General features: G+C 39.8%; 1 protein-coding gene across 4 annotated transcripts in view; it reads right to left on the bottom strand.

Moving 5' to 3' along the window:
• DGKI (diacylglycerol kinase iota) overlaps positions 1-18,815 on the bottom strand; it is a 220,834-nt gene that overhangs the window by 39,288 nt on the left and 162,731 nt on the right. For all 4 annotated transcript variants that reach the window (XM_074902027.1, XM_074902028.1, XM_074902029.1 and 1 more), the window contains 5 exons: positions 18,304-18,348; positions 13,057-13,126; positions 11,520-11,560; positions 9,813-9,940; positions 8,533-8,658 (listed from right to left, as the gene is read on the bottom strand). In XM_074902027.1, coding sequence (XP_074758128.1) covers positions 8,533-8,658; positions 9,813-9,940; positions 11,520-11,560; positions 13,057-13,126; positions 18,304-18,348 — 410 coding nt within the window. The remainder of the gene's footprint in view (positions 1-8,532; positions 8,659-9,812; positions 9,941-11,519; positions 11,561-13,056; positions 13,127-18,303; positions 18,349-18,815) is intronic.

Genomic DNA, 18,815 nt, shown 5'->3' with positions numbered 1-18,815 from the left:
GCAAAACCAGCTCACCAATTTATTTTTCAAGAAGCCCTAGTGAAAAACCTCACTTTTTGTTCAATGAGTCAAGTGAAGGCTCTTGTCAAAATATTGCTCCCAGCCCCATCCCAACACGCTGAACTTTGTGGGTCAAAAATACTAAATTGCAAACCTCAAAAGATGACGTATTTGCACATGACTATGCTTTGTTTCTAGCCTTTTGTTGCATGGTATTTTGATACTTTCCAGTTTCTAGCCACAGCCAAAACCCAAACACGCAGATATCTGAAGAATTAAAGTTAGCAAAGGTTTGACTTTTTTGCAGTTTAACAGTCGACTCAGGCCAAGTAGTAGTTCTGTGTGACAGTCTAGAGCAGTTATTTTACCGAACTACATTTCTATTCTCTTTGCAAGTCTGTTAAACCAGAATTTAGGAATATGAACGGAGTACCAATAAATACAGTCTGAATGCATATTATGAGATGTCCTAGTGTGAAAGTTTGGACACACTATGTATTCCAATGTGTGTGTTACATATGTACAGCACTGTGTTTCATACCCATGCCCTGAAGCTTATTAATTTTGGCTTTGATAAGACAGCTTGGTACTGAGTGAGAGCACATTAAGAACTAGTCTCCTCTCTGAGCAGATGGCAGCTCCTTATGGCAGGGACAGAGCACATGGACACAGGCTTGCTATTCCTGTGCAATGCTCAGAAAACTAGGACTGGGATGGTTTGGGTTTTTTTCTTACTTCAACTCTTACAAATAAGTAACAAGTACACACAAATATATATATTACCTAAACCTACAAGGACTGCTTCTTTTCCAACTTTTACTGAACTGAAAGACTGCCGTGCTGGAGGATATTCACCCTATATTTATAACAGTGTTTAAAGCAAGCTCAGAAGAATACATGCTTTCTTTCTGTCAATATATCACCCCAGTAAACCCAGCTAGCCCCTCTTCCAGTTCCTTTAATGTCACTGGGGGCCATAGGTCTGCTGTTTCCACTCCAAAAAGCTGAAGAGAGGGATATTCACATTCAACAGTGACATCATTGACTCCATTCTCTCTTCTATCAGGCAGTTACCACATGTCTGATGCTTACAGGAAAGCAGTAGGTCCTAAAGATCAATTTATCAAATGTCATTTTCTTTCACCAAGCCAAAGGGAAAATAAGGGTACAAGAAGTGACTGTCTTGATATGTTGCCCTGCCTTCTTTGCTGTGAAGATACTTTACTTCTCAGCACAGATACTGCTTCTCAATCCAAAGGCTAAAATAAGCAAGCAGGGATGGAAACAAAGGGAAAAAAAGGAAAAAGATTCGTAAGAAAAGAGAAAAAGAACTCTACTGCTTCACTCTTGGCTATCAGCCAGAGAGGGGAAAGCAGATTTATAGCTGTTATGGCAAACCACTTAAAGAAAAGCAAGGCACCCAGCTATCTGTACTCTGCCAACATCAATTTTATCCTTTAAAGACACTCCTACAAAAAAAGTTTAACATTCCACATGGAAAATTCTTTTTCATCCCCTTATCTACTGGAACTATTCAGAAAGTATTTTCAAGCCAGGTGGTAGTTGACCCTTTGGTCAAGCACATATGTATTCTATTGCTTGAAATCACCCCAAGGAGAAGAGGAGAGCTGGACTGCTTGCATTTCCCTTGTGCAAAGCAGGATGCCAGTCAAGAAGCAAGATGTCTCTAAAAAAGCCAATTTGTAGTCTCGTGGTGTGTGGGAGTGTTTTGCATGTCACTGTCTGCCAAAATAATTTGTCAGCAGGGTGAATTTCCTCAGCTGTGCATCAGGTGTTGAGATGCTACAAAAATCATTAAGAGCCCTCATTCTGAGGGCTCAGGGACAGGTGGGTGGAAAAGAGGAAGCTAAAATTCCACCTAGTCCACGCTGGGGACCTACGTTCTGAATAATAAAATTTTTGGTAATAAGTACCAATGAGAAAAAAAAAAACATCCTGCAGGATGCAGTACAGGATGCATTCTATTTCCACCTCATATTGAAGGGGCAGAAACACAAAGCCACCTCAGATGTGCCTACTGTTGTTAAAAGCCCTTAGCAATTCAGCACCTCAAAAGCAAAGGCTGGAGACTTAAATCTGGAAGAAAACAAACACTATTTCATTGCACTCATACATAAATAAGGCCATACATATTCAAATCTAAACCAAATTCTGATTTCTTCCTTTTCCAATTATGGTTAACAAGAGCAGAAACAAAAGATGGTGTCTAAGCTCAGTATTACTGGGAGAGGGGTTGCCAAGGTAATGTCTAAGTACCAAATACTAATGACTGTCACAGAAACTTTAATAAGTAAAAAAAATGATTTTTCTACACTCCAGTTCTCTGTAGAGAAGGCCAGACTTTGGCAGTAGTGACATAAAAATTCTACTAATTTACAGAGGAAGAGGTGATTAAATAAGGTTCTTCATGTATTCAGCAACATGTATACACCAACACCAGAACTTTCTGTAAGTTCATGTTAAACAGCTTCCCGAACCATCTGATTCTCGTTGTTGGCAAAGGTCCCTCAGGTCTGGTGGGTGCAATCACCGTGGCTCATCCCCTCATATCAGGGACTGTATGTGATAACACTTTCCCTAGACACACTTCCGTATCTTCAGACATCAGAGCAAAATGACAGGATCTTCCCAGGCCCAGAACCACCCCTGAAATGGTATCAACATGGCTGAAGTAATGCAAAGCCTCTTGGATCCTGAGTTGAAAACATCTGTTCTTGTGTTTACCTCACAATGACAGTTGGTACGTGATACACTCAGGATATGCCAAAAACATATCTCATGTAGGCTAGTCTTTGAAAAGATATTTTGATGACAATATTCTTCTCCATCCCCTGTGATTTTAGCATTGTTTTCCTCTCTAAACTGTGTTTCTTTTTTCTGCAGTTGAGTCAAAGTCCATCTACTAATCAGACACATCCAGGAGTCCCTTTTCCTGGCTATGACAGTGATGAACATCACTAGAACTAGGGACATTGCTTGGAGAAAATGGACATGAAAGTGGACATGGATTAAGTGACAATGTGAGAGTGTCTCAAAACTAGCTTCTGAATTAATGTTTGTCCAGGTAAAAGTCTTACTTACAGTTTCATGAAAATTATTTGACAAAATCATACATATTCTGTATCCGCAGCTGTACTTCAGGTTGCTGTATAAGCAGCTCCAGAAGGAAAAGGAAAACTTCTAGAAAAATTGTAAAAGCTGGGACACTCAAATTAGCTTCCAAATAGTAACAGATACCAGCAGCAGTAGCTGTCCTTACAGAAACTTTTGAAATCCCACAGGCTGCAAAGCAGCACAGGGCACTAAGCATGATTTTTCTTTGCTGTCAATATAGAAAGAGTATGAATTTCACTAGAAAGTATTTCTGTCTGCAGTGCTAGTCTCCCGATTTTTCTTGTATTCAATGATTATACCACAAAATAAAAATAACTATCCCGTTTTTGAATAGTTCCATACTGAACAGAGAAAATAAGAGGTTCAAACTATTTCTGGAAGTGTTTTATTTTAAAAACACAGGGATCTTAGAGAAAACATAGTCCTTTTTGTCAGCCAAATTTCACCATTTTTAAGAGCCATCCTATTGTTTTCAGGCTGAAATTTTTTTCTGGATGGCAAGAAATGAAGCTTCATGACAAATTATTCAAGCAATGCCAAAATTCTGCTAGATTTTCATTGCTACATTGTAAGTTTTCAGGGGAATAGGAAAGGGCAGAACTAATATATTTTCAAAATCACTGGCATATGTCTTCAAGGTAAAATTCCAAAGGAAACCAATAATTATTCCTTTTTTTCCCCCACTGAAAATCTCCAAAAACAATGAAGGCAGCTAAAATCTTGAAGTATATGGAGAGAATTAGTATTTGCAGCAGGAGCATAAAGTACATGAAATTCATTATTTACCACACCTGGGCACTAGAGTTAATTTTTTTAAACAAGTGCCTTGTTTGTCAGGAAAATCTCCAGAAACGGGGTAGGGGAAGATTTACAGCAGCAACTGATGAAAAAATTTGCTAATGGTGGACAAATTGTAGCATCTATCTGGAATGTGCACATGATTTTAAGTATTGCGATTGCATCACACTGACAATAGTGAAAGCTTTCAGAACACAGGACCAGACCCCACACTGAGATGCATCACTTCTTCCCACTCGGGGGACTTGCTTTCCCTCAAAACAATTTCTTATCAAATTGCTGTTTTCTTATAACTTTTTTTTTTTTCTTTCTTCAAAGTACTTTCCGTATTTAACCCACATTTACCTTTTCCTGAATCACTGTCAGTTCTCTTTACATGACTTCTTCTTTGAGGCCATGTCTTCTTTCACTAATACACCCCCCACCTCCCCCCACCCCCCCCTTTTTAATATCACTTTTCTAGCTAGAGGTAGAGAGCTGCTTAGGCAAACCTTTCTCGTGCTCTACTTTAAGATAGTGAGAGTGATGCCTTGCAAGCTATATGTAAAAGTATCTAAAACAGAAGAGGAAGAAAGGAAGAGTTGAGCATAAACAGACACTGCATTTTGTATGTTCTGTTTCTAATTTTTTTTGTAATTTTTTAAGTTTTTGTAATTACTACAAAGGACTGTACAGTGAAGGTGAGATGGCACTCATGAAGCCTCATCTGAGATTTTAAACAATGGGAAGTAATTTGTACAGGTGTACAAATAGCTGGTTAAAACACACGTCACTTGTGGCTTAATCTTATAAATACAGCTTGAACTAAATCCAAACCTTAAAATTAATTCAGGTTTTGCTGTCAAAACCACACCAGGGCAGACTGCTCTGCCTATTTAAGAGCAGATGCTGAATTTTCCAATGCAAAAATTTTGGGGAAACACTTGAAGTTTTCAAGTCTTCACCAGCCTTTGAAATTTTAAAGGTTCACTGTCACTAGGCAGCTCCTGCCTAGCATGTTCAAATCCTGAAAATGACCTCTTTATGCTTTCTTAACTTTCATTAAATGAGTATTCCTTCTCCTTCTACATGCAAGCTTGCATCCCTGGATGCTCTTCTCACCTTATACCACACAAATATTTAAAAAAAACCCAAAAAACTAAACCACCTTGTAACATCTGTACTGTCACAATGATTTCCCAGGCAATGATCTGATTCTTGTGGCTGAGTTAAAATGCTTGGCATTTAGCCTTTTTTCTTCTTCCCTCTCAGGAACTAGGTTATTATTGCTTCATAAAGCAGTGCCTGTGTGGTATTACTAGCTACTTAATGTCTATTTAGTGTAAAGGGCTGCATCCACCTTCCAGCCCCTACAGGCATTTTTTTCTTCTCTCCCTGACAGGACCAGATGGCATTCTGGCCAACCTTCACCCACCCTTCACAAGCCATACACTCTATTCAGACAATGCAGCTAGCAGCTTTGGGAACACATTACTGTCATAACTGGACAGATGCTAGAAGAGTGGTTGTTACTGCCCCAAACAATGGGAAAATTAATGACTTCAATTAAAAGATGTAGATTAAACCTCTGCCAAGGTATAGTCACATTTTCATTTTTGTATGCTGTTGTGGTTTTTATTTTATTTAATTTTCCAGCTCTCATCACATAACAGGGTGACAAACACATAACCAGAGTACATGGCCAACAACGAATGATTACATCAGGCTATGAGGGAATGGTCATCCCCATCTCACTACGCCATCTGATCACAGGATAAATCAGGACGATGAACCCACTGTTCAAAGGAAGATTCTAATTACATGTTTCAGTGGAGTCAGCCCAGAATACTTAGCTTTTTTCAAGATCAAGCACCAGTAGTGCAAGTAATCATCTTCCCACTGTTTTTGTGTATGCATGCACTGTTCACACTAATTTGATGTTCCTATTAAGCTACGGACTGCCCCAGATCCTGGTTACTGCATCAAGACACACTTTCATATCCTGCTCACTCCACACATTGGTCACACATCAAAGAGGCATCAGAAAGGGAGCAAAACATGAAATACCATTAACCAAAATGCACCTGAAAACTAACATAAAGCTCACTTAATTAAAAACAAAAGCATAAATAATTTTCTCTCAGAAAGACTACTGCCTCAAAACGATTACATTCAGATTACTCTTCACCCCAACACCTTGTGATCACAAGAAACTCCAAAATCTTAATTATTTTTAGATCAGCATTCAACTGCCTCAACTGCAATAATATCTTGCTTTCTCTGCTGCCATCCCCTGCCTCATTTACTACACACCTTCCAGCTTGGCCGCAAATGAAGCAGTGTTTAAACCTACTTCAAAGCTTGTCCACCAGTGTTATGGATAATCTGCATCAGCCCAGAACTCCAGACTGGAGAGAAACAGACACAGACCCTTTCCTTCATGCTCTTATCCCATCTCACTCACTTCTTACCTATGTGCACCCCAAGTTCTACTCCTTTTTGTTATTGCCGTTCTGATTTCCCTGACATCTGTATGTCCCCTGGGCTCCAAATTGCCAGCTCCAATTCCCTAACCCTGCTGAGAGGTTCCTGCACACACTCCCTTTTTGCTTCTACTCCTTTGGTTCTTGCAACTTCTTTTCCTTGTTCCTCTATACATCTTTTCATGACCCATCTCCATTTGACCATGACTGCTGCTTACTTCTCTTTTCTCCTTGGTACTGGAGATCAACTGGTGGGCAGCACAGGCCCTATTCCCTCAGCACAGTGGGCACCTCTGCAACCAGGATTAAGTACAGAGAGGCATAGCTCCTCCATGAGCACATGCAGAAGATATTTTTGAAAGGAAAGCTCTTGAATCTGAGGTGTCTCCAAGGTGCATGAAAACCCCATCATCAAGGCAAACTCAGTGGTATGTTTCTCAAGACAGAAAAAGGCATCTCCCTGGTATTATGGTGACACTATTAAATGTCAGGCCTCCAAAACTTCAGTCTGATGAAGTTCATTCCACTACAAGCACTAAAACATCTCAGGAAAGAACTGCTGGATTTGTTTATTTTGAAGAAGGTAATTTAAAGTAGCACACTTCCCACAAATCGTGCCTTCAAAACTAACTTTAATAAAAAACTTTTACTAAAAGAAAAAGAGAAAGAATCAGTCAAAGACTGTCTTACCATGAAAAATTTCAGCCAAAACAATTAAAGTTTAGAGAAGCTATAAAGAAAACAATTCCTTAATGTAGGCAGTGACAGGTACACTTTACTCTAGGCACTGCTATTGACTTTGCTTGTAATTAATAAATCTACCAAACATAATTGTCCCACCTAAGCAAACATTTTCACTCACACTGATGTAAACAAAATAATTCCTCTTATAAATTAGAAGCTGGTCCACCTGTTGTCACCATCTCTCCACACTGCCTAAAAGTGTCTAAGCATAATTTTTCTCTCAGTTTTGCCAGCTCCAAATTTCAGGCCTTGCCATTCTAGTCTGTGGAAAAGGGAATCTGAATTCACCATCCTTCACACTGCAATGGGCATAAAAACAAGAACTGATCCAGAATCCCGCAGCATAATGGGAGAAAAACAGGTGAGTGTCTCCTGGCAGTGCTACCCAGATTACCCTTTCTTACCACGACATCTTCTCCTGCCCGCAGTTTCCAGTTTGCTGGAAAAGTTTCCAACTTGTAGCCACGTGGCTATGCAGCCTTCCACCCAAACTGCATTTGCCCTGGAGCTGTACTTGGCAGGCATCTTGCAGCCCCCTTCCACACACATCCAAGACAGAAGGACAAACTGAAACAAGGACCACATGGTCACTACTTCTAATTTTTCTATACTGTTTTATAGTGATCCAGATACAGTAGAACTAGAAACAGAAGTGGTGTACACAATTTTACATTATGTACTTCAGGGGAAAAAACAACCTCAAAACACTAGAATTTTTCAAAGCCAGCAACAGAGTTCAGACAGGTGCTTCCCATCTAAACTGGTAGCAATTATGGATCTACTGCTGGTTCTGAAAACCTAAAGCGAAAGGACCAAAAAGCTGAGAATCACTTCTAAAATAGGCAAGAAGAATAAGAGATGCTCTTACACAAATCTGAACATGGCAAGCATGATTGCAGTGGTAGAAATCTCTTACACGGGGGAATTATCAGCAACTGTTTAGTCATCCTACACTGACAATAGTATCTCTGGTTCAAGATTTTTGCCTACATCTTTGAAAGTAAGCAACAAATGTAGAGGTTTCTGCTCTACAGAAGAAGTTGCATCAGAGCTACCTTAAGGGTGAGTGCTTTGGTCTTTCTCCCAACCAGTTGCCATGAAGGTTCCCTTAGCTCAGGCATCCAAAATAACGTATTTACTTTTGGAAACTTGGGTTTAGGTTTATTAAGAGTGCAGGGTGCCACAGAGAAAAAAAAAAAAAAAAAAAAGCAAGAACATATAATAATGGAGAAAGAGGAAGAAACAGAAGGAAGGAGCAAAAGAGAAGAAGCAAAAGGACTTCTGTAATTTCAGCACATCAGCACAATTCATTAAACTTGAAGGAGCCACTAGGAGTTGCCTGTGGTGATGGTGACAGTGCATCATCAAGCAGAGAAATGTAGAGGGCTCTTACTGCAGCATATGTGTCTGGCTGACGTCCTTTTGTTTGTCAGGTACCTCGTAGTGTGGGGAAATCTTGCCGAGGCCGCTGTCACTCAGCATCCTCTTTCGAACCGCAGGGTTCCACCGATCTGATATTCTAGGGAGGGAAGAAGGAAGAGTAAGGTATTCACCCCTCAGGAATTACCTCATGTGCTCCACTTTGAAGACGTCTTATGGTTACTGGTTCCCAGCATTTTTCAGCCCATAGCAAGCTAAAATAGTTTAATTCACTATGAGTACAAGACTGTTTCTAAAGATGGATAGGAGTATTTCTGATCTGCCCAGAGGATGAGAAGAAACAGAGACACTTCACCATCATTCTTAGGCACAAAGGGCTTCAGGGCCTTATACAGTGGTATTAGAGCCCTGTCCATGCAGAGAAGGGGGTTGTAACTCAGTCAATACAGATTTATGGAGGGGCAGATATAGTCAGAGCGTGAGGAAGTCGAAAGGTTCATTAGTCCTGCTGTACGCTCCAGGATGCCTGGTGGAGTAGATGTTATTCCACTCTCCTTCTGTTACCACATGTTGTGGTTTGAACTCAGCCAGCAGCCAAACACCATGTGACCAATCACTCACCCTCCAGGGGTGCCCAGGGCATAGGAATGGGACTTGGAGGGATAAAGGAAGACTCATAGATTGAGATTAAAAAAATTTTAGTAATTGTAATAAAATAAAACAATAACAGTAATATAAAGTACAAATGGGTAATGCACAATACGATTGCTCACGACCTGCCAACTGACACCCAGCCTGCTCCCTGCTAGCAATCCTGAAATACCAAGATCCCACAATTGCAATCCTGGAAGCAAGAGAGAATGCCCTCCTTCCTGCCCGCCCCTCCTTTATATACTGAGCATGACATCACATGATATGGAATATTGGCTAATTTGGGTTCAATGCTCTGGCTGTGCCCCCTCCCAGCTTCTTGTACATCTGCGCATGGACAGGACATGGGGAGTTGGAGAGTCCTTCTCTTAGCAACAACCACAAACATCAGTGTATTATCAGCATTCTTCTCGTACTAAATCCCATACTCAATTCAAAACATAGCACTATTCTAGCTACTAAAATGAAAAATTAACGCTATCGCAGCTGAAACCAGAACATCATGGCCACATCTAATCCTATCTCCAGCTCCCCACCTAAGATCTGCCCTCCCACATCTCCCAATCCTTCAGAAAAGGGGACAAGAAAAGAGATGCCCAACTCTAATATGGCTGCTGAAAGCCAGATCCCAGCACCACTCACCCAGAGGCCTGCTCCACTACCAGATCAGGCATTCCTGGTGGTGTCCCCACCTGCTGTGACATTACCAGCTCTGGGTCCAGAATAAAAATCTCGTCCTGCGAAATTTCCGTCACAAAGTGCAAATGTTCCTGTTGGGAGTGATACAATGAACAAATAATCAACCTGCAGCATCACTGGTCTCTCAGAGCACCCAGATGTCTATAGGAAAGCTGGGTGCACATCAGGGTCTCTGAAGAGCATTCACGGGACTATGCATGTGTATTTATTTAAGCTCATACACATACACACGCACTAAAATGAATACCACTGAAGTCACCAATAAATACCTCATGGATTTAAAGCCAAATAAAAGCAAGCTTCATGCTCACAGACACTTAAAAGCCTGCTACTCGATGACTCTATGTCATTCAGCTGAAAACTGGAAGTCTACCCAAAAAGCCAAGGTTTGTACTTTGAAATGAGGGCTAACACCTAAGGTCTCCCTCCAATGATGGCTGACAGAAATTTTCATTGTTTGGGGGCACTCTCCCAGACTCCATTGCTTGCATATTCTGGTTTCATATCTGTTACCAAAGCTCTCTTTCTCAGTCCCTCTTTGTTACTGACACTGAAGCCTCATTGTCCTTCAAAAAACCCTGAGTGTAGGTAGGCCTGTCTATGTAGGCGAACAGGCAGGAAGCTTCCTACCATTTGTGCACTGGGACCATCACACAGTATTGATCTTTTCCCCACAGAAACCACAGGGTAAAGGAGTAGGAGGGAAAGATGACCATTTGTACAGTCAAATATTAAAGAAATTCAGAATAAGCCAACAGAGTCACATTGCCCAGTTTAAACTGTAGCAGCATCTTCTTCACCCTTTCTAGCCAAATGTTAAAGTACAATTTCATCAAAGCATTTATATGACTGAGTGTAAAGAAGTCCCACAGTGGCTACACGCAGACGCTGAACCTGGGACCTTTGAACTAAAGCCACAGCTTCTTCTGTTTGAATGAAACCACCAGCTGCTTTGCTAGGAAACAGACATATGTTCATGTGATTCAGTACTGCTCACACGGCTCTCATGGGGACCAGATACAAATGACCACTGTGTGAAATCAACAGTTTGCACTTAATGCTGAGCCACTAATTGGCCTGTTCTGACTGCAAATCAGAAACACCAAAAGCTCTGTAAAATTTTCAAAGTGTCTTTTAGAAAATATATCCAAATTGTCAAATCTATACAACTGATTTTAACTCATAGGAGCTACATGCTGTTTTGAGGTTCCTTTGGAATATTTGAAACAGCTCCATTCATAATTCTCAACTTGTAACATCACCTTAATTTCCATAGCTATTCCATGTCACACACAGAGGATCAAGACTTCTGGTGACTAAAAGCATCAGTGAAAAGATAAACTCAAATGCTCCGATGCCACACAGATGCCCTTAGTAAGACTTGATAAGGATGACAAAAGTAGAAAATTCTGATCTGCACATCAGATTAGTAGTAAACAGAAGGGCAGATGAGCAGATATAACACTGCAGTGAAATTATGTGAATTACATCAATTAAAAAATGTCCCAGAATTTTTTGTTTACTTTTCATGAGACATCAATACCACTTTAGAATACACAGGAGGGATGGCAGGTAATTCATTTTAAGCTGCATCTGACATAGCTTAAAAAAAAAAAAATCTGTAGAAACAGTAACCAAATAAAGATTTACCTGAGATCTGTCAATGCGGTAAAAACGATCAGCAGAAGTTGCTACAAGAAAGAGAAACAACAGAGCTGCAGTGAAGAAAATTATCTGAGCAGAACAAGATGGGCTGAGCTAACATCACTACCACGTAACAACCTCTGTGTCAGTGAAGTTGCAGTGGTTTCACAAGAACATAATCTGATTCTTTCATTATGTCCATATTCCTATCCCATTAAATAGTGAATTTAAAGGTTAGGTTTAACAAACCAATATTCACTGAAATTATTAACTTGAAATAGGTATTTTTAAAATGTACAAAGTGGATTTCAGGCTTGCACAAAGAATTGATTACATTAAAATATGTGACAGAAAAAGCTGCATTGTTCCGATTAAAGTATAGCAAGCATATAATGAAATTGATGGACCTAATAGGATTAACACAGATTTTGAATCTAAAGAACAATAACATGCTTGGGAGCTCTTTGTAAAAAAAATGCATAACCACAGATATTCACCTTGAATTACCAATACATTCCAGGAAAGTTTATGCTAAACATGAAAAAACACATGAAGATAAGGGAGATTCACTAAATAAAGCACCTAATATGAATCTTGTTGCCGCCAAATTGTTTATATTACTAAACCCAGAAGCATTTTATCACCTACAATGTGCTTCATCAGATACAAATTTTTTTGTTTCTGCTTTGCATTTAGTTTGGCAAGTGATATGTGATTCGTTCATTCTGGAGTTTTGACACAAGAACACAGCGATGTAGCACTGTAGGTTTTGGCACTGCAAGGGAATATCAAATCCCTAAAGACAAAAACTGAATGCATTTAGCCACCCAGCTTTCTCCAAAAATCAAACAGATTCTCAATATGGTTTTTATCAATTTCTTCACAAGAGACAAGGAAGACGGATTAGAAATTGCCAAAAAGAATTTTTTTGTTGTTTAGAACAATAAAAATTTCAGTCTCCCCATGCTGAAGCTTTTGCAAAAGAAGATGCCATCCATTTTAGCTGCTAATTCCAGTGCTCTGGAGACGGATGAAAAGCCCAGATAAGCCTTCTGCTTTGACAAAGTCTGGGTCAAATACAAGTGCAGCTCTCCAGGGAGTTACATGAAGTGCAGTCTTACAGGGAAAGGGAGGTACATTTCCATCACCTAAACACTACTACTTAAAGAGAAACCAGAGTGAAGAACGCAGCCTTACCAGCAGCATTGTGTTGTCACAACCAGCTACACTGAGTCCAGGCACTGCCATGCAAAAGGTGCTGCTCATCACAGCAGAAACATTAATAAGGGAAACTTCTAACCACCCTTAGAAGAACGTGCCTCCTTGGATTATAATGTTACAGCAGACATTCTAATTGCTAGATGAGGGGTCTGTTTCATTTTTCAGAGGAAAAAGAGGGGCACCCAGATCATTTTTTTACCTGCTCAGTGTAACAAGAAGGAACAGTTACCCCACCATGGTAATACTCCCAGATGCACTATCCTTCACATGCACACCAGAAGCAAGCAGCATGCTAGGCATAAAAGAAAGGAGATGCACTTACCATCTAGGAAGCACCATCTAGGAGATAGCCGCTGAACAGAAAGTACTCTGGGGAAAGAGCTTTCTTGGTCCTGGATAGGGCAGGGAAATGACATAAAATATAACAAACTTTTTTCTCTTAAAGGACTATTTTATAGTCTCTGCTTTTTTCATTTTGCTCTCCTGACATTGCAAAACTTATATAGTCCAAACCCACTGGATTTGCTCTTCATTGACATCAGGGTTTGACTGTAATATACAAGAGAGTAAATGGCTTTAGCTGTGGCTTCAGCCACATGCTCAACTGTCCCCTTCCCTTCAGCTCAGCATTACCAAAAACATTTGCATCAAAACCAGCTTTCTTAGCTGTCTACGGTCCCCGTATTTGTGGGGACACAGGAACAAAAAGTGATAAAAGAGGTCAAAAAGATACACATCAGTATCAAACAACAGTCATGAACTCTACATACTATGTTTGTTTCTTGTGTGCCTGTCACCTTTCTTTATTCTAGCTCGGCAATTTTACACTCTTTACCACCTCTCCTGATCTGCTGCTCAAAGCAGTTGCCCACTTCACCTGTCCCTGGTGTGTCTCAAATGCACACAGGGGTAAAAAAGTGTTATTCTCTACACTCTGAATACAGAGCACAGACTTGGGGACTATCACCAGTCAACAGACATCCTACATTAATATCTTCCCATTCTGGCTAAAAAGACAGGCTCCTGGGAGCTGATGGATGTTATTTCAGGAACCAAACCAAATGACTGGTGGGGAGTGAAGGCCTTCTTCCTGACCTGTACTCACCAAGGAGTCAATCAGGCTGCCCCTTGCTTTTTCACCTCTCGCCAAGCTGGCGAGGCAAAAGGGATCTCAGAAAGCAAAGGGTGGTCATGGCTTTGCTTCATGGTACCAGTGATGGCCAGCCAACTTCCTAAAGCCACTGGGACACAATGCTTAAACACAAATATATTTGCACAGGACAAAACACAACAACATGAATGTTGGGCGCAGGCCCAAAATCTGTATAGAGCCAAATTCTATCCTTATTTATCCTTATTTACCTCTTTAAGCAGTAAAATCAGCACATCTGCAAATTATGTAAATTCAGGCACATAATAGCTCAAGATTAAATATTACTCCTTCAGACAACAGACTAGACAGTGGTACACCAAATCACAAGTCAAGAAAAGAAAAAGTAGAAGCAATGGGGAGGAAAGGTACCTTTGAGAAAAGTATTGCTTTGCACAGGAAGCACAGAATGTGAACAACGTATATGTACATATATTCATAACATGGGCATAGATTGGTGAAAACAGACCAGGATACAATGGTATCTCATTAGGCCTTCTCAGAATATCACACAGGAGCCCAGAACCTTTTCTGACAGCAGGATGCAGGACAAACTATTTTCGTATTTGTAATTGTATGTCTTTATCAGGTCAGTAGTTGTTGGAAGGTCCAAACACCAGAAGGCAACCACTACACGTATTGGAGCCCTGCTTCCTGAGAAGGCCCGACATCGTCTGTTAATGGGAAGTAGATAATAAATCTGTTTTCTTTTTTTTTTTTGCTTCCGCCCACAGACCTTTGCTTTGCTTATATTAAAACTGCTTTTGTTTTACCCACAAGGGTTGTTGTTTTTTTTTTTCCTATCTTATTTTCTTTCCCCTCTTTGCCCTGTTGAGGAAAAAAAGGGGAAGGGGAGGGAACTGATACAGCGACTTGGTGGGTATCTGACATTTAGCCAAGGTCAAACCACCACATACACCAACACAAAATGAAAGTTTATGGTGTGTCAAATGTGTCCAAAACATCTGGAACATTCATACAGATTCTCAAAGGTTCACAGTTTCTTATATATTTTCCTCTGTTCTTACTGCCTAGTGTTTCCATTGTTAAGAAAACCTAGAAGTAAAAGATAGTTCTCAGCTATTTCTCTCACTGTTTTGGAAATCTGACATATTTCTAAAATACTTATCTGAGTAGCCCTGTGTGAGAAAAAGTTATGAAAAAAATAAAGAATATATCAACAGAAAAATGAGAGTCTCATCAGTTCAATTCCCCAGGCTGCCCAGACATGTGTCAGAAAGACCATGGGGAAGAAGCAGCTTGCTTTCTTCAACCTGGGGGAAATCTCAGAGAATGTTTTAGTCTGACTGGGTAAAACAGTTTCCAAACTGATTACAGAGCAAATAATGTCCTCATATGTTAAGAGGCAGACATTCGTCTTTGATTTACATAAAGGTAATCTGACACTTTTCCAGTCACCTGAGAAGAAAATGAGGTCATGCTGATGATGTTCAGACACGCACAAGTTCCTAGGTTCACCAGCTTCCCGGTCAGCAGGGTGCCTGCATTCACTGTGTGTTGTTTTCAAGCAGCTCTGATGATGATTAGCATTTTGCCCTTTGATGGACACTCACTCCTCAGCCAGGTAAATGCATATCAGTGCCTAGTGTGATGCAGCTACAAAATGTTATTAATTTAATTTGGTATCATAATAGCTTTTGCAAGTTTCATTTCATTAGCTTCTGCCTCTGCGACTGACTGGAACCATCTATTATTGCTTTTCTTTTCTGGTTATCCAGGACAGAAGAGCAAACATGACTCCAGTCAACTCATCTGTTGTCTCCTCAGTGCCCTAGAGTTTGCCTGTAGTCCTGGCAGCTGACCTAGTCTGAAATATTACTGTAGCAACTTACAGACTTTGCTTGACTAAAAAAATATCTATACATATATGTCTTCTGATGCATGATACCAGCATCTATAGCCATCCTGACAAAAATAAAACAACTTCAATTCTCTCTCATATTTAGACTCACGGATTTTACCTGATCCCATAAACCTTGCCCTCATGCACAGGTTTTTGATTTCAACCTCTGTGCATTACAGGAAGGATGAAGACAATGACAGCATAACATTCCATAAAGTGAACTACTTTCTGCGCATGGGGATCAAGTGACATATCTCAGTGGTTTAAGCATCGGATCTAAAATACACCTATGTCTTTCTCTAGTATGGGATAATGGAGTTGCGGGATGAGTAGGTTTCCTTGTATCACAACTGAGGCACATGTGGGAGACTCAACGGGTTTCTGAAATCCACTAGGTTTGCTAACAACTATGTACCTACATGTACAAAGCTTCATGTATCTTAATATTTAGCACGCTATTTGTGGAAAGCTGAGGACTCAGATACAAAGGACAAAGGGAAGAAAATATCCAAAGATAACAGGGCATATGAAAAACATAGATGATACAAAGAGGAGAAATGAGTACAAATTCATAGACTTAGCAGAGCACATAATGCTGGCAAAATGAAGATAATGATGGTAAATGTAAATTCAAGTCACAAATTGCATATTGTGATATGCTCCTTCCAAGACTTCATTACTGTCCAACTGCAGAACTAGTTTGGGAAGTCTCAGGCCCAAGAGAATGGTATTTTATGAGCAATAAACTCATTAGAGAAACAAACCAGAATGAAAAACAACTCTAGCATAATTTTTCATATTTGCACCTGGACTTGCTGATGTTTCTGCTGACTCCCCATGTTTTGAGCTGCAGAGGAATCATGCAAGAGAACTGCATTTATGAGACCTAAAAGTACCCATGACACCTTATTAGTGAGGCAAGAAGACAGTTCAATCAACTCAAGCACCTTATTCATGTCCTTTATCCCCTGCTTTTTTCCCTTCTTGTAATATGTAGAGGGACACCAACAAACACGGAAACCTCAAATTAACCTAACAAGGCAGTTTGTAGAAATGACCCACTGGGAATAAAACAATGTTTGAAGAATCCAGGATAAACAAATACTGAAGACAAAACACAGAGGGGGTGCATTCAGAAAGTAGCATCATGAAAAACTGATAGTATGTTAGGGATTTCACTCTGGTGTACACTAGAGAAGGTGGCTAGAAAATTAATTTATACACTGCTATAACTGCAGAGGTTAGAGCCAAGTACAGGGCTGATTTCTGACATTTCATACTCTCTTTTGACCCTCCCCATACACACAGATTTAGTTCTTCAGTTTACCTCAGGCAGTTTCCTACACATGGAGCAGCCAGCAGCCACTTAGGTTAATTTATAATGAGTGAAACAGTATAATACATGCTGGTTTATTAGCCAATTTACTAGACAGTAACACTGCTTTAAAACTCAGTACTGGGGAAATGATTGATACAAATGTCAAAAATATGACATTAAAATTGGACAGGGAAATGCAGAAGCAAACCATGAACTGGTATGAAGGCAGCAACTCCAGGAAAACATGCCAAATTGCATTTTATCATAGTGTCTTCCTGCAATCAGTGCATTTACAGGCATTCTTGCCAACTGGAATTCTGTATCACCCAGGTAATCATTAAGTCCCAAGAAATTAACTGCAATTTCACCACAATGGGTTCCCATCAGATGGATCTTGCATTGTTAAATCTAGGAAAAGGCTATAAACACTGTGCAAACTTGTCTTGTGATCCTAGGCACTGTCAGCTGACCATGGTTTGTATGAGGTCTCTGCACAAATATCAGATCAGCTCAGGAGTCAGTAGAGTTAGTCTGAGTTAGTTTACTCCCAATTTAAGAATTGTGCAGTATTTTACTGGGAGAAATATGCATTCTTGAACAATACTTCCAACTGTAAAGGCAAGTTCTGAATTGCATAAATCGTAGAATAAAGTTGTAAAATGCACAAAGAGAGCAATTTTAAAAAGTAGCCACCTAAAACTAGAACCTGTTCATCACAGGCAAAAGACACATTTGAGCCCAGGATGAACTGAAAAGACCTGCTCTGAAGATGATGTTAAACTAAAGGTAGATGACTGTGGTGCACAGAATTATTAAAAGGTTAGGCCTGCCAGCACACCCTTTTTCTCAGTGATAGACTTTATTGCTACAGCTATGCAATATAACATGTTATTGTTCAGTTTCTCAGACAGAGAAACAGTTTTACTTTTGCATTTGTTCTACAGGACACATTCTCTCATTCACTCCAATATGCAAGACACTGTTATTGCAGTATCACTCACATCATTCACATCATCATGCTGTGCCATTTTTAAAGATTATTCCATAAGTTTTGCAAGGAAAATGATTGTCCGAGGGAAAGCAGAACAAACTTCCGACATTCGAGAGTAAATGATAATCAGAAATTCATTTAACACATGGCTATCTAACTAAAAGAAAACCTGGGCTCAAATGTAAATAGCAGTCCACATTGTTAAGCCTCTTTTTGTTCTGATTCCAAAAGGAAAGCTTATCTTACCTGGTAATGAACTCTTTGTGTAGTAGAAGTTACAGACTGTAGGTCCTAGCAGGAAAATGAAAGACACAGCAATGATATAAAAATTAAAGGAAGAAGAGCTGGTTGCAGTTCTACTATCTGAAGTGGTTGGGCAAACACAAATAATTTTGAAACTATATCTCATTGGGTTTAAGCAAATGAAACAAACACCACAGAATAGTCACGGAAAGCTCACCTAAAGTTTAAAATTGCATGTGTTTGTTTAAAAAAAATGGTTTAAGATCTAGAGATTGTGTTAATGGATCTTTAACACATCACAGACCTATTTATTCAATGAAAACTATCTAAATTTAGAATATCAGCAACAAAATGAAAGAAAAGATGCTAATATTCCCCCCCCCCACCCCATTATTTCTGAGTAGTGAATGCACTAAAGAAAATAACCAATAGTTCTCCCTGTTTTAAGACAGTCTCATGTCAGGTAGATCATATGAGAATGACCCTGGTATTTAGCAGGGTTCAGGAATTTAATT

Source organism: Athene noctua, chromosome 3, assembly GCF_965140245.1.
Source record: "Athene noctua chromosome 3, bAthNoc1.hap1.1, whole genome shotgun sequence".
NCBI lineage: Eukaryota > Metazoa > Chordata > Aves > Strigiformes > Strigidae > Athene > Athene noctua.
This window is presented reverse-complemented; position numbering and strand designations above follow the sequence as displayed.